Source organism: Manis javanica, chromosome 2 (assembly GCF_040802235.1).
Source record: "Manis javanica isolate MJ-LG chromosome 2, MJ_LKY, whole genome shotgun sequence".
NCBI classification, from domain to species: Eukaryota; Metazoa; Chordata; class Mammalia; order Pholidota; family Manidae; genus Manis; species Manis javanica.
The window spans coordinates 205,719,784-205,732,154 of record NC_133157.1 but is presented as its reverse complement, the minus strand read 5'-3'; the positions used below and the strand labels follow the sequence as shown (position 1 = coordinate 205,732,154).

Sequence of the window (12,371 nt, the reverse complement as noted above, 5' to 3'; positions counted from 1 at the left end):
AAATTACTTTATCCCCCAAGATTATCACTTAAATTTGAAGAAGGGATTAAACAATTTCCAGATAAGCAAAAGCTGAGAGAATTTACCTCCCACAAACCATCTCTACAGTCTATATTGGAGGGACTGCTACAGATGGAACTGTTCCTATGGTTGAATAGCTGTCAGCAGAAGTAATAAAACTACAGTAAAGAAAGTAGAACAGCTAATTACAAAGCAAATGCAAAATTAAATTAACTATCCCCAAAATCAATCAAGGGATAGACACAAAGTACAGAATTTGATACCAAATATATAAAGAAAAAAGGAGGAAGAAAAAGGAGAAATAGAAAACAGCCTTTAGATTGTGTTTGTAGCAGTACACTAAGTGAGTTAAGTTAGACTCTTAGATAGTAAGGAAAGTAACCTGGAACCTTTGCTAACCACAAATCTAAAGCCTGCAATGGCAATAAGTACACATCTATAGATAATCACCCTAAATGTAAATGGACTAAATGCACCAATCAAAAGACATACAGTCACTGAATGGATAAAAAAACAAGACCCATCTATATGCTGCTTACAAGAGACTCACCTCAAACCCAAAGACATGCACAGACTAAAAGTCAAGGGATGGAAAAAGATATTTCATGCAAACAACAGGGAGAAAAAAGCAGGTGTTGCAGTACTAGTATCAGACAAAATAGACTTCAAAACAAAGAAAGTCACAAGAGATAAAGAAGGACATTACAGAATGATAAAGGGCTCAGCCCAACAAGAGGATATAACCATTATAAATATATATGCACCCAACACAGGAGCACCAGCATATGTGAAACAAATACTAACAGAACTAAAGGAGGAAATACAATGCAATGCATTCATTTTAGGAGACTTCAACACACCACTCACTCCAAAGGAAAGATCCACCAGTCAGAAAACAAGTAAGAACACAGAGGCACTGAACAACACACTAGAACAGATGGACCTAACAGACATCTATAGAACTCTACACCCAAAAGCAGTGGGATACACATTCTTCTCAAGCGCACATGGAACATTCTCCAGAATAGACCACATACTAGGCCACAAAAAGAGCCTCAGTAAATTCAAAAAGACTGAAATTCTACCAACCAAATTTTCAGACCACAAAGGTATAAAACTAGAAATAAATTGTACAAAGAAAGCAAAAAGGCCCACAAACACACGGAGTATTAACAACATGCTCCTAAATAATCAATGGATCAACAACCAAATTAAAACAGAGATTAAGCAATATATGGAAACAAATGACAACAACACAAAGCCCCAACTTCTGTGGGACGCAGCAAAAGCAGTCTTAAGAGGAAAGTATATAGCAATCCAGACATATTTAAAGAAGGAAGAACAATCCCAAATGAATAGTCTAACATCACAATTATCGAAATTGGAAAAAGAACAAATGAGGCCTAAAGTCAGCAGAAGGAGGGACATAATAAAGATCAGAGAAGAAATAAATAAAATTGAGAAGAATAAAAGAATAGAAAAAATCAATGAAACCAAGAGCTGGTTCATTGAGAAAATAAACAAAATAGATAAGCCTCTAGGCAGACTTATTAAGAGAAAAAGAGAATCAACACAAATCAACAGAATCAGAAATGAGAAAGGAAACATCATGATGGACCCAACAGAAATACGAAGAATTATTAGAGACTACTATGAAAACCTATATGCTAAGAAGCTGGAAAACCTAGGAGAAATGGACAACTTCCTAGAAAAATACAACCTTCCAAGACTCACCAAGGAAGAAACACAAAATCTAAACAAACCAATTACCAGCAAAGAAATTGAAACGGTAATCAAAACACTACCCAAGACAAAACCCCCAGGCCAGATGGATTTACCTCAGAATTTTATCAGACATACAGAGAAGATATAATACCCATTCTCCTTAAAGTTTTCCAAAAAACAGAAGAGGAGGGAATACTCCCAAACTCACTCTATGAAGCCAAACATCACCCGAATACCAAAACCAGGCAAAGACCCCACCAAAAAACAAAATTACAGACCAACATCCCTGATGAATGTAGATGCAAAAATACTCAACAAAATATTAGCAAGCCGAATTCAAAAATACATCAAATGGATCATACACCACGACTAAGTGGGATTCATCCCAGGGATGCAAGGATGGTACAACAATCGAAAATCCATCAACATCATCCACCACATCAACAAAAAGAAGGACAAAAACCACATGATCATCTCCATAGATGCTGAAAAAGCATTCGACAAAATTCAACATCCATTCATGATAAAAACTTTCAACAAAATGGGTATAGAGGGCAAGTACCTCAACATAATAAAGGCCATATATGATAAACCCACAGCCAACATCATACTGAACAGTGAGAAGCTGAAAGCTTTTCGTCTGAGATTGGGAACAAGACAGGGATGCCCACTCCCCCCACTGTTATTCAACATAGTACTGGATGTCCTAGCCATGGCAATTAGACAAAACAAGGAAATACAAGAAATCCAGATTGGTAAAGAAGAAGTTAAACTGTCACTATTTGCAGATGACATGATATTGTACATAAAAAACCCTAAAGACTCCACTCCAAAACTACTAGAACTGATATTGGAATACAGCAAATTTGCAGGATACAAAATTAACACACAGAAATCTGTGGCTTTCCTATACACTAACAATGAACCAACAGAAAGAGAAATCAGGAAAACAACTCCATTCACAATTGCATCAAAAAGAATAAAATACCTAGGAATAAATCTAACCAAAGAAGTGAAAGACCTATACCCTGAAAACTACAAGACACTCTTAAGAGAAATTAAAGAGGACATTAACAAATGGAAACTCATCCTATGCTCCTGGCTAGGAAGAATTAATATCGTCAAAACGGCCACCCTCCCTAAAGCAATATACAGATTTGATGCAATCACTATCAAATTACCAGCAACATTCTTCAATGAACTGGAACAAATAGCTCAAAAATTCATATGGAAACACCAAAGACCCTGAATAACCAAAGCAATCCTGAGAAAGAAGAATAAAGTGGGGGGGGATCTCACTCCCCAACTTCAAGCTCTACTACAAAGCCACAGTAATCAAGACAATTTGGTACTGGCACAAGAACAGAGCCACAGACCAGTGGAACAGATTAGAGACTCCAGACATTAACCCAAACATATATGGTCAAGTAATATTCGATAAAGGGGCCATGGACATACAATGGGGAAATGACAGTCTCTTCAACAGATGGTGCTGGCAAAACTGGACAGCTACGTGTAAGAGAATGAAACTGGATCACTGTCTAACCCCATACACAAAAGTAAATTCGAAATGGATCAAAGACTTGAATGTAAGTCATGAAACCATAAAACTCTTATAAAAAAAACATAGGCAAAAATGTCTTAGACATAAACATGAGTGACCTCTTCTTGAATATATCTCCCCGGGCAAGGAAAACAAAAGCAAAAATGAACAAGTGGTGCTATATCAAGCTGAAAAGCTTCTGAACAGCAAAAGACACCATCAATAGAACAAAAAGGTACCCTACACTATGGGAGAATATATTCATAAATGATAGATCCGATAAAGGCTTGACATCCAAAATATATAAAGAGCTCACGCACCTCAACAAACAAAAAGCAAATAATCCAATTAGAAAATGGGTAAAGGAGCTGAACAGTTCTCCAAAGAAGAAATTCAGATGGCCAACAGACACATGAAAAGATGCTCCACATCACTAGTTATCAGAGAAATCCAAATTAAAACCACAATGAGATATCACCTCACACCAGTAAGGATGGCTACCATCCAAAAGATACACAACAACAAATGTTGGCATGGTTGTGGAGAAAGGGGAACCCTCCTACACTGCTAGTGGGAATGTACATTAGTTCAACCATTGTGGAAAGCAGTACGGAGGTTCCTCAAAATGCTCAAAACAGACATACTGTTTGACCCAGAAATTCCACTTCTAGGAATTTACCCTAAGAATGCAGCACTCTAGTTTGAAAAAGACAGATGCACCCCTATGTTTATCGCTGCACTATTTACAATAGCCAGGAAATGGAAGCAACCTAAGTGTCCATCAGTAGATGGATGGATAAAGAAGATGTGGTACATATACACAATGGAATATTATTCAGCCATAAGAAGAAAACAAATCCTACCATTTGCAACAACATGGATGGAGCTGGAGGTTATTATGCTCAGTGAAATAAGCCAGGCGGATAAAGACAAGTACCAAATGATTTTACTCATATGTGGAGTATAAGAACAAAGGAAAACTGAAGAAACAAAACAGCAGCAGAATCACAGAACCCAAGAACAGACTAACAGGTACCAAAGGGAAAGGGAGTGGGGAGGATGGGTGAGTAGGGAGGGATAAGGGGGTAAGAAGAAAGGGGTATTATGATTAGCATGCATAATGTGGGGGGCGGGAGAAAGGGGAGGGCTGTGCAACACAGAGAAGACAAGTAGTGATTCTACAACATTTTGCTATGCTGATGGACAGTGACTGTAATGGGGTTTGTCAGGGAGACTTGGTATAGGGGAGAGGCTAGTAAACATAATCTTCATCATGTAAGTGTAGATTGATGATAACAAAAAAAAAGAGAAAAAAAAGGTGGATTATTCCCTGATAGGATAAAACTAACTGCAAATCAACAATTAATGCATGCTTTACATATCCTTAATTTTCATCTTTTAAAGGGTGTCAGATGATCAGCTATGGAAGTACATTTTTCTGATAATATTCCTTTCTCTTAAAAAAACAAAAAGCAGTTCCTGTGTGGTGATCTCCAATAGGTTCTTCACAATGGTATAAAGGTCATACCAAAGTGTGGGCAAAGGGTTTGTTTGTGTTTATACAGAGGATCAAAGCCTAATTTGGCTACCCATAAAATGAATTAAGATATGATATGAAGAAGAACTTCTAACATCAACAACCTCTGTAAGAGTCATTCCAGAAGATGATCATCAAAAAACTTCAACAAAGATCCTGGCGCTGTTGCAGCTATAGCTGCATTCATCCCACCAGTTCCTGGACTTGCCATTGGAATGAAGAAGGAGATATCTAAGCTGGCCTGTGCATACAGTAAAACAACAAATTTGACTGGATCTATACTGTCGGAACTTAACCAAGAATTAGGAGAAGTGCAAGTTGCAGTGCTCCAAAATTGTGCAACTATAGACTATCTACTGTTAAAAGAACATATGGGATGTGAACAGTTCCCAGGAATGTGTTGTTTTAATTTGTCTGATTTTTCTCAAACTATTCAAATTCAGTTAGACAACATCCATCATATCATTGATAAGTTTTCACAAATGCTTAGGGTACCTAACTGGTTTTCTTGGTTTCACTGGATATGGCTGGTAATTGTAGGTCTGCTTTTTTTTGTAGCTGTATTCCTATTACGTTAATGTGTGTACACAATTTAATTAGTAGTTTAAAACCTATACATGCTTATGTTACTCTACAAGAAGATATGTCAAAGAAATAGTCAATCTTCCCATGTTTTCTTCCATCTGCTACTTCTATAGCTTTTCTTCTTCCTTCCTAATTACAACCCTTTAGTAGAATTCGTGCCTCATATAGAAAATTACTGAGTATCATAATTCTTCCAAGTGGCAAAGATACCTCAAGACAAATGCTGGGCATAGAAGCCATAGGGCATAAATATGCAAAGAAGTAAAAAGCTAACCTTTTCAAAGAATATTGCTTCTCTCTCACTTACCAACTTTACATTTCCCTGTATGGCCCCGGAAGATGGCTGGTTAGCCAGAGACCGGTAAGATTCCTCAAGGGAGGAACAACCTAAGACAGGCACAGTCACAGGGGGGCCATCAGGTGAGACATTGGGGATCAACAGAGGTGAGGCTTAGAACCTCACCCCCCCTGCTCTGAGAGAAATCTTCAGCTTCTGTGGATGTTTTGTTGCCCTTGTCTAGCTTGGATTAATACTTAGTCTACAGGAACAGACCTGATCATCTACATTTGCCCTCTTACAGCACTAAATTATGTTTTCTACCTTTATCTTGCATCTACCTACCACTTCAGCATTTTATTAAAAATAATAATAGTAATAATAAGGGATAAATGTGGGATTCACATATAAATTAAATATAAAAATCAAACGAATAATCATATCTGACTTGATTGTTTATAGTTCATGATACATGATTAAAACTGAAAGTTTCTATGATATGACTGCCCTTGCACTGTTTACCATGTAAGAACTTATTCACTATGTAAGAACTTGTTCATTATGCTTCAGAAGATTGGAGACTGTTGAGAATTAGGCTTGGGGTTGATTAATGATTGTGCATTGAGTCCCCTATACAGAATTCTATTGTTGTTAACAACCATTTGATCAATAAATATGAGAGATGCCCTCTCAAAAAAAAAAACACAAACCCTAAGGACTCCACTCCAAAACTACTAGAACTGATATTGAGATACAGCAAAGTTGCAGGGTACAAAATTAACACACAGAAATCTGTGGCTTTCCTATGCACTAAGAATGAACTAATAGAAAGAGAAATCAGGAAAACAATTCCATTCACAATTGCATCAAAAAGAATAAAATACTTAGGAATAAACCTTACCAAGGAAGTGAAAGACCTATACCCTGAAAACTATAAGACACTCTTAAGAGAAGTTAAAGAGGACACTAACAAATGGAAACTCACCCCGTGCTCTTGGCTAGGAAGAATTAATATCATCAAAATGGCCATCCTTCCCAAAGCAATATACAGATTTGATGCAATCTCTATCAAATTACCAACAGCATTCTTCAATGAACTGGAACAAATAGTTAAAAAATTCATATGGAAACACCAAAGACCCCGAATAGCCAAAGCAATCCTGAGAGGGAAAAATAAAGTGGGAGGGATCTCACTCCCCAACTTCAAGCTCTACTACAAAGCCACAGTAATCAAGACAATTTGGTACTGGCACAAGAACAGAGCCACAGACCAGTGGAACAGAATAGAGACTCCAGACATTAACCCAAACATATATGGTCAATTAATATATAATAAAGGAGCCATGGACATACAATGGTGAAATGACAGTCTCTTCAACAGATGGTGCTGGCAAAACTGGACAGCTACGTGTAAGAGAATGAAACTGGATCACTGTCTAACCCAATGCACAAAAGTAAATTCAAAATGGATCAAAGACCTGAATGCAAGTCATGAAACCATCAAACTCTTAGAAAAAAACACAGGCAAAAATCTCTTGGACAGAAACATGACCGACTTCTTCATGAACATATCTCCCCGGGCAAGGGAAACAAAAGCAAAAATGAACAAGTGGTACTATATCAAGCTGAAAAGCTTCTGTACAGCAAAGGACACCATCAATAGAACAAAAAGGTACCCTACAGTATGGGAGAATATATTCATAAATTACAGATCTGTTAAAGGGTTTACACCCAAAATATATAAAGACCTCATGCACCTCAAGAAACAAAAAGTAAATAATCCAATTAAAAAATGGGCAGAGGAGCTGAACAGACAGTTCTCCAAAGAAGAAATTCAGATGGCCAACAGACACATGAAAAGATGCTCCACATCGCTGGTCATCAGAGAAATGCAAATAAAAACCACAATGAGATATGACCTCACACCAGTAAGGATCGCCACCATCCAAAAGACAAACAACAAATGTTGGCGAGGTTGCGGAGAAAGGGGAACCCTCCTACGCTGCTGGTGGGAATGTAAATTAGTTCAACCATTGTGGAAAGCAGTATGGAGGTTCCTCAAAAATCTCAAAATAGAAATACCATTTGACCCAGGAATTCCACTTCTAGAATTTACCCTAAGAATGCAGCACTCCAGTTTGAAAAAGACAGATGCACCCCCATGTTTATTGCAGCACTATTTACAATAGCCAAGAAATGGAAGCAACCTAAGTGTCCATCAATAGGTGAATGGATAAAGAAGATGTGGTACATATACACAATGGAATATTATTCAGCCATAGGAAGAAAACAAATCCTACCATTTGCAACAACACGGATGGAGCTAGAGGGTATTATGCTCAGTGAAATAAGCCAGGCGGATAAAGACAAGTACCAAATGATTTTACTCATATGTGGAGTATAAGTACAAAGAAAAACTGAAGGAACAAAACAGCAGCAGAATCACAGAACCCAAGAATGGACTAACTGTTACCAAAGGGAAAGGGACTGGGCAGGAGGGGTGGGAAGGGAGGGATAAGGTCAGGGAAAAAGAAAGGGGCCTTACGATTAGCATATATAATGTGGGGGGGGGCATAGGGAGGTATGTGCAACACAGAAAAGACAAGTTGTGAGTCTACAGCATCTTACTACGCTGATGGACAGTAACTATAATGGGGTTTGTGGGGGGGGACTTGGTGAAGGGGGGAGTCTAGTAACCATAATGTTCTCCATGTAATTGTAGATTAATGATAATAAAAAGAAAAAGCAAAAGGCATACAACCCACATGGAATAGAGGCAGCATGAAGTAAGCATTTTCCTGGGACCCATAACCCAGCTCCCCCGTGCTTTCCTGTCCCCAGAACGAGGAATTTCAGAGCCCATCTGGCTTCCTCAAGACTGGAAACAGCAAGCACTTGATAGGCACTTTCCCATACAATATTCCATTTGATATTCACAATGCCCTGGACAGGTGCCTATTTATATGTACTCCTGTGTTTCTAAATAAAAGAGTAAGTAACACTCCCAGAGGTATATCTAGGACATGCTGGCTCTCTTCTGCCCCAAGGCCTTTGCATGTAGGTAGGTGTGTGTGTGTGTGTGTGTGTGTGTGTGTGTGTGTGTGTGTGTGTGTGTGTGTGTGTGTGTGTGTGTGTGTGTGTGTTAAAAGTATATGGTTTTATCTCTAGCATTTTCAATATAGTGTTATGGTGCCTGGGACCTACATTTAACTAGCACAGTACACACTGCTTCTTTAGACTGATATATGTTTTCTTGTAGAGAAATTCTTAGAGTGAATTGAACGGGGATTGATAACTCTTTATGGAAAGGACATCAGAAGGAATTATCTTATAGAAAATGCTGTAAGCACAAAAAATGGAATCTAGGCAAAGAGGAGATAGAATTAAAGCTGAAAGAGGTTTCCATGCAACCAAATGCCAAAGACCTGTAGGAGAAGTTTGAGGAAATGTCTATCTGGAATATTTTATTCTCTATTCTACTGATTTAAAAGCCATGGACAGAAAGGAGAATGACAGTGAGATTTCTTGATTACTGAGTAAAGAATGTTGCGATGACACCACAGGCATGACAAAAAGCACTCTGTGTGCCAGTTTTTCCAGCTCCAAATAAGTATCTCATCTTCCTCTTACTCACAGTAAAACACACTGAGGCCAAATGAAGTCTATCCCCAGTTAAATGCTACTAATTCAAACATAACTGCATTTGTGGGTTCCACCGTTACTTGGAAATTGGTTCTATTTCAAGAGTTGCCTGGGTATCGCTGCTCCTTTAGCTTAGGAAAATAGTTGCCCTCCTTAGCCTGATCCACCACAGCAGAGAAAGTTAGTAACCACCGTTTTTCTGTTCTCCCTGAAGGACTGTGCAACTCAACAATAGTCCATACGCTGATCCAGTAATTTTCCTTTGTATTCTATAGCTCTCCAGTCACCTTTACAGCATTAGATCATAGCCAGTCCTACTTCTTGAACAATAATTGCAAACCTCCGTCCAGTTTTCGTTATCCTGCTGAGAAAGATCAAGCAAAGTAGCTTCCAAGTGACTGTTTTTATTCTCTCACATAACCTGCAGGCCTGCAAGACTTCAGATAGGAGAGGGCCTGACGAGAGCTTTCAAATACCCTTTTTCTGATAGAAGGCAGGTGGGAAGAGCAGTGAACAAGGGTAGTACTAAGAGGTATAGTGCTGGATAAGCAAACATCTGGGCCCATCCAGGATCTGAGCAGGCAGTGACAACAGAAATCTTCTAACCCAAACTCCTGGTTTTACACTTGAAACTAACATGGCTTGGATAAGGTCTCTTTGAGTTTATTAGCAGTACCATATATCAAACAAATTTTAAACACAAGTGATTTTTGGATTTTACTTTGTAAGTATATAACACAATACACAAAGTATTGTCACATTTCACTCCCACAATAACCCTATGAACCACCAAATATTATTTTTCACAAATGACAAACTGACACACTGTAAGTAGTAAAGCATACGCAGGAATTCAAGGGTCTCATTTCAAAACCATTGTTTTTAATGCTGTACCACACGACTTCCCAAACCCATTCTCTGTTTTTAGGGAATCTACATGATCAAGTAGTAAAGGTAACTCTGAAAGGCTGTATGTAGGAAGGAGAAAATTAAGTGAAATAAGACAAATATTCAAGTCAGTAATTACTGACCACTGACATCTGTAAGTGCAACTGTATAAAAAAAGTGAGACAAACATGTAAAGGAACCCAACACAGTGCCTGGAACAGGTGTCTTTGTTTTTTGTTTTTTCACTTGAAAAATATATTCTTACAGAAACAATTCCTCATTCTCTGGGAAGAACAGTAAGTTTTTGATAAACAGTAGAGTCGTTATTATCGGTGAGATGATTTACACACATGAAATAATACAAATACGCTACTGATTCAAAATATTCACAGAATTCCTGTTATGAACAAACACTGCTAGACACTGCAGAGGTCATAAAGTTAGGCACCCACTCCCGTGCGCTTACTTAGCACTCCGGGTCTAAGAGCTTTACAGGTTACTGACTAGAGCTCTAACAGAAGCTAAAAGTGGGGAAAGGAGTAAAAGTAAAAAATTTGGTTGGAAGGGGGAACCATAAAGACTTCTTGGAGGATGCGGCATTTAAGATCTGCCTTGAGAAATGGATGTAATTGAACGATTTTGACCATCAGACCGGGGTTAACGTGGGCAGAGGGAATTGGGTGCAAGGGCAAGCCCGTAGGTGGGGCGTCGCCCTCTGGGGCGCAGACAACACTAAGGCTTGTAAAGTGGGAGGTGACCATTTTGCTGGGGGTCCAGCTGCAAGGCCAGTGAAGGCACACGGGAGTTGCTGCAGATTTTAAAGCTGGGGCTTGAGGCCAGGCAACCGTGGGTAGACCCCCAAGCTGCGCGGGAATTTCTGGCGCCCTCGAGCGCTCTACGCTGGGCCCCGTAAACGCCGGTTCCTCCCGGCGTAGGGATGCCGAGGAGGCGCGAGTGAGCACAGCGCCCTAGGCAGCGGGGCTTGGATGAGGCGGGCGCTGTCCGGCCGGGACCCGAGGAGGGCGCGGCCCGGGGTCCTGAGAGAGGCCAGGGAGCCCGCCCTCTCACCTGCGGCTCGCAGCGCTTGGCGCGGTAGGACGCGGGCAAACCAGGTCGCCGCTCTCGCCTCTCTTCGAACACCGAGTCCTCGAAATCGCCGCCGAGGAGCCAGCACCCGGTCTCCATGGCGCGGCCACTGCTCGGGTACCGGCTGGAGGCGGGGCTGAGAGGGCCCACGTGCCAGCCCCGTGGAAGCGCGGGTCCGCCGAGGCCCAGAGCGCGGCATGCTGGGACTTGTAGTCTTTGCAGAAGCCAAACCGGGATTTGGCCCGCTGTTGGTTGGGAGCTGTGGTTGAGACGAGGTTTTTAACTGACACTTGAACCGACCGAAACCAAGGGCAGAGCGTTTGTCCTTTCCGTTTCAGATATGCAGCGCGATCCTCACTTGCATGCATCAAAAAGCACTGGCACCACGGTAGCTATTTACAATTCATAGGTACCATTTTTCACCACTGACAATATTCCTGGCACTGTTAAGCGACACCCCGCTCCCCAACCTTTTTTTACGCTTTATATCCACTCCTATCAGCTTTGAAAGGATTGATTCCCATTTTGCAAGAGAAGATATTAGGGCTTACAGAGGTTAAATAACTTGCTCAGGATGTTTTCACACGGCTAGGAGCTGGGAAATACGGAAATCAGTCAAAATTCCCCTTGTCTCCGTTAGGGACATCACCACCAATAACAAGGACCAGAATAATTCTTACATTTATAAAACAAAGTACATATAAATGTAGTCTGGGAGCTCAAATAAGGGCCATTAATTCTAGCTGGGGGAAAACACCAAATCCCAGAATTTGAAGACTAATATTTACTAGAATTCTTATACTTTCAAGATATTCCATGAGATGAGAGTGTGGAAATTGTTGACAAAACACCAGTCTGTACTGCATAGCACAATCTTACTGTACCATATTACATAGCAGGTGACATGGAGGCTTCTCCTAGTTTTCCTTCTGTTTCTCCTCACTCACCAGTTCTTCCACCATTTGCTTCCAGGGTTTTATTCAACCCAATTTTCTATTTCACAAACTCAGCCTGAAGGAACCTAATCCACTCCCTAAGGTTTCAAAATCCATCTCTCTGCCAATGAC

The 12,371-nt window shown here is 40.1% G+C and overlaps 1 protein-coding gene across 3 annotated transcripts in view; it reads right to left on the bottom strand.

Moving 5' to 3' along the window:
- Positions 1-11,466, bottom strand: part of C2H8orf76 (chromosome 2 C8orf76 homolog) — a 35,106-nt gene extending 23,640 nt beyond the window's left edge. For 2 of the 3 annotated variants that reach the window (XM_037005278.2, XM_017656643.2), the window contains exon 1: positions 11,287-11,466. In XM_037005278.2, the coding sequence (XP_036861173.1) occupies positions 11,287-11,403 (117 nt within the window). In that variant the 5' untranslated portion in view covers positions 11,404-11,466. The remainder of the gene's footprint in view (positions 1-11,286) is intronic. The other variant, XM_017656642.3, reaches the window with a different exon arrangement.
- Between the last annotated feature and the right edge of the window lie 905 nt (positions 11,467-12,371).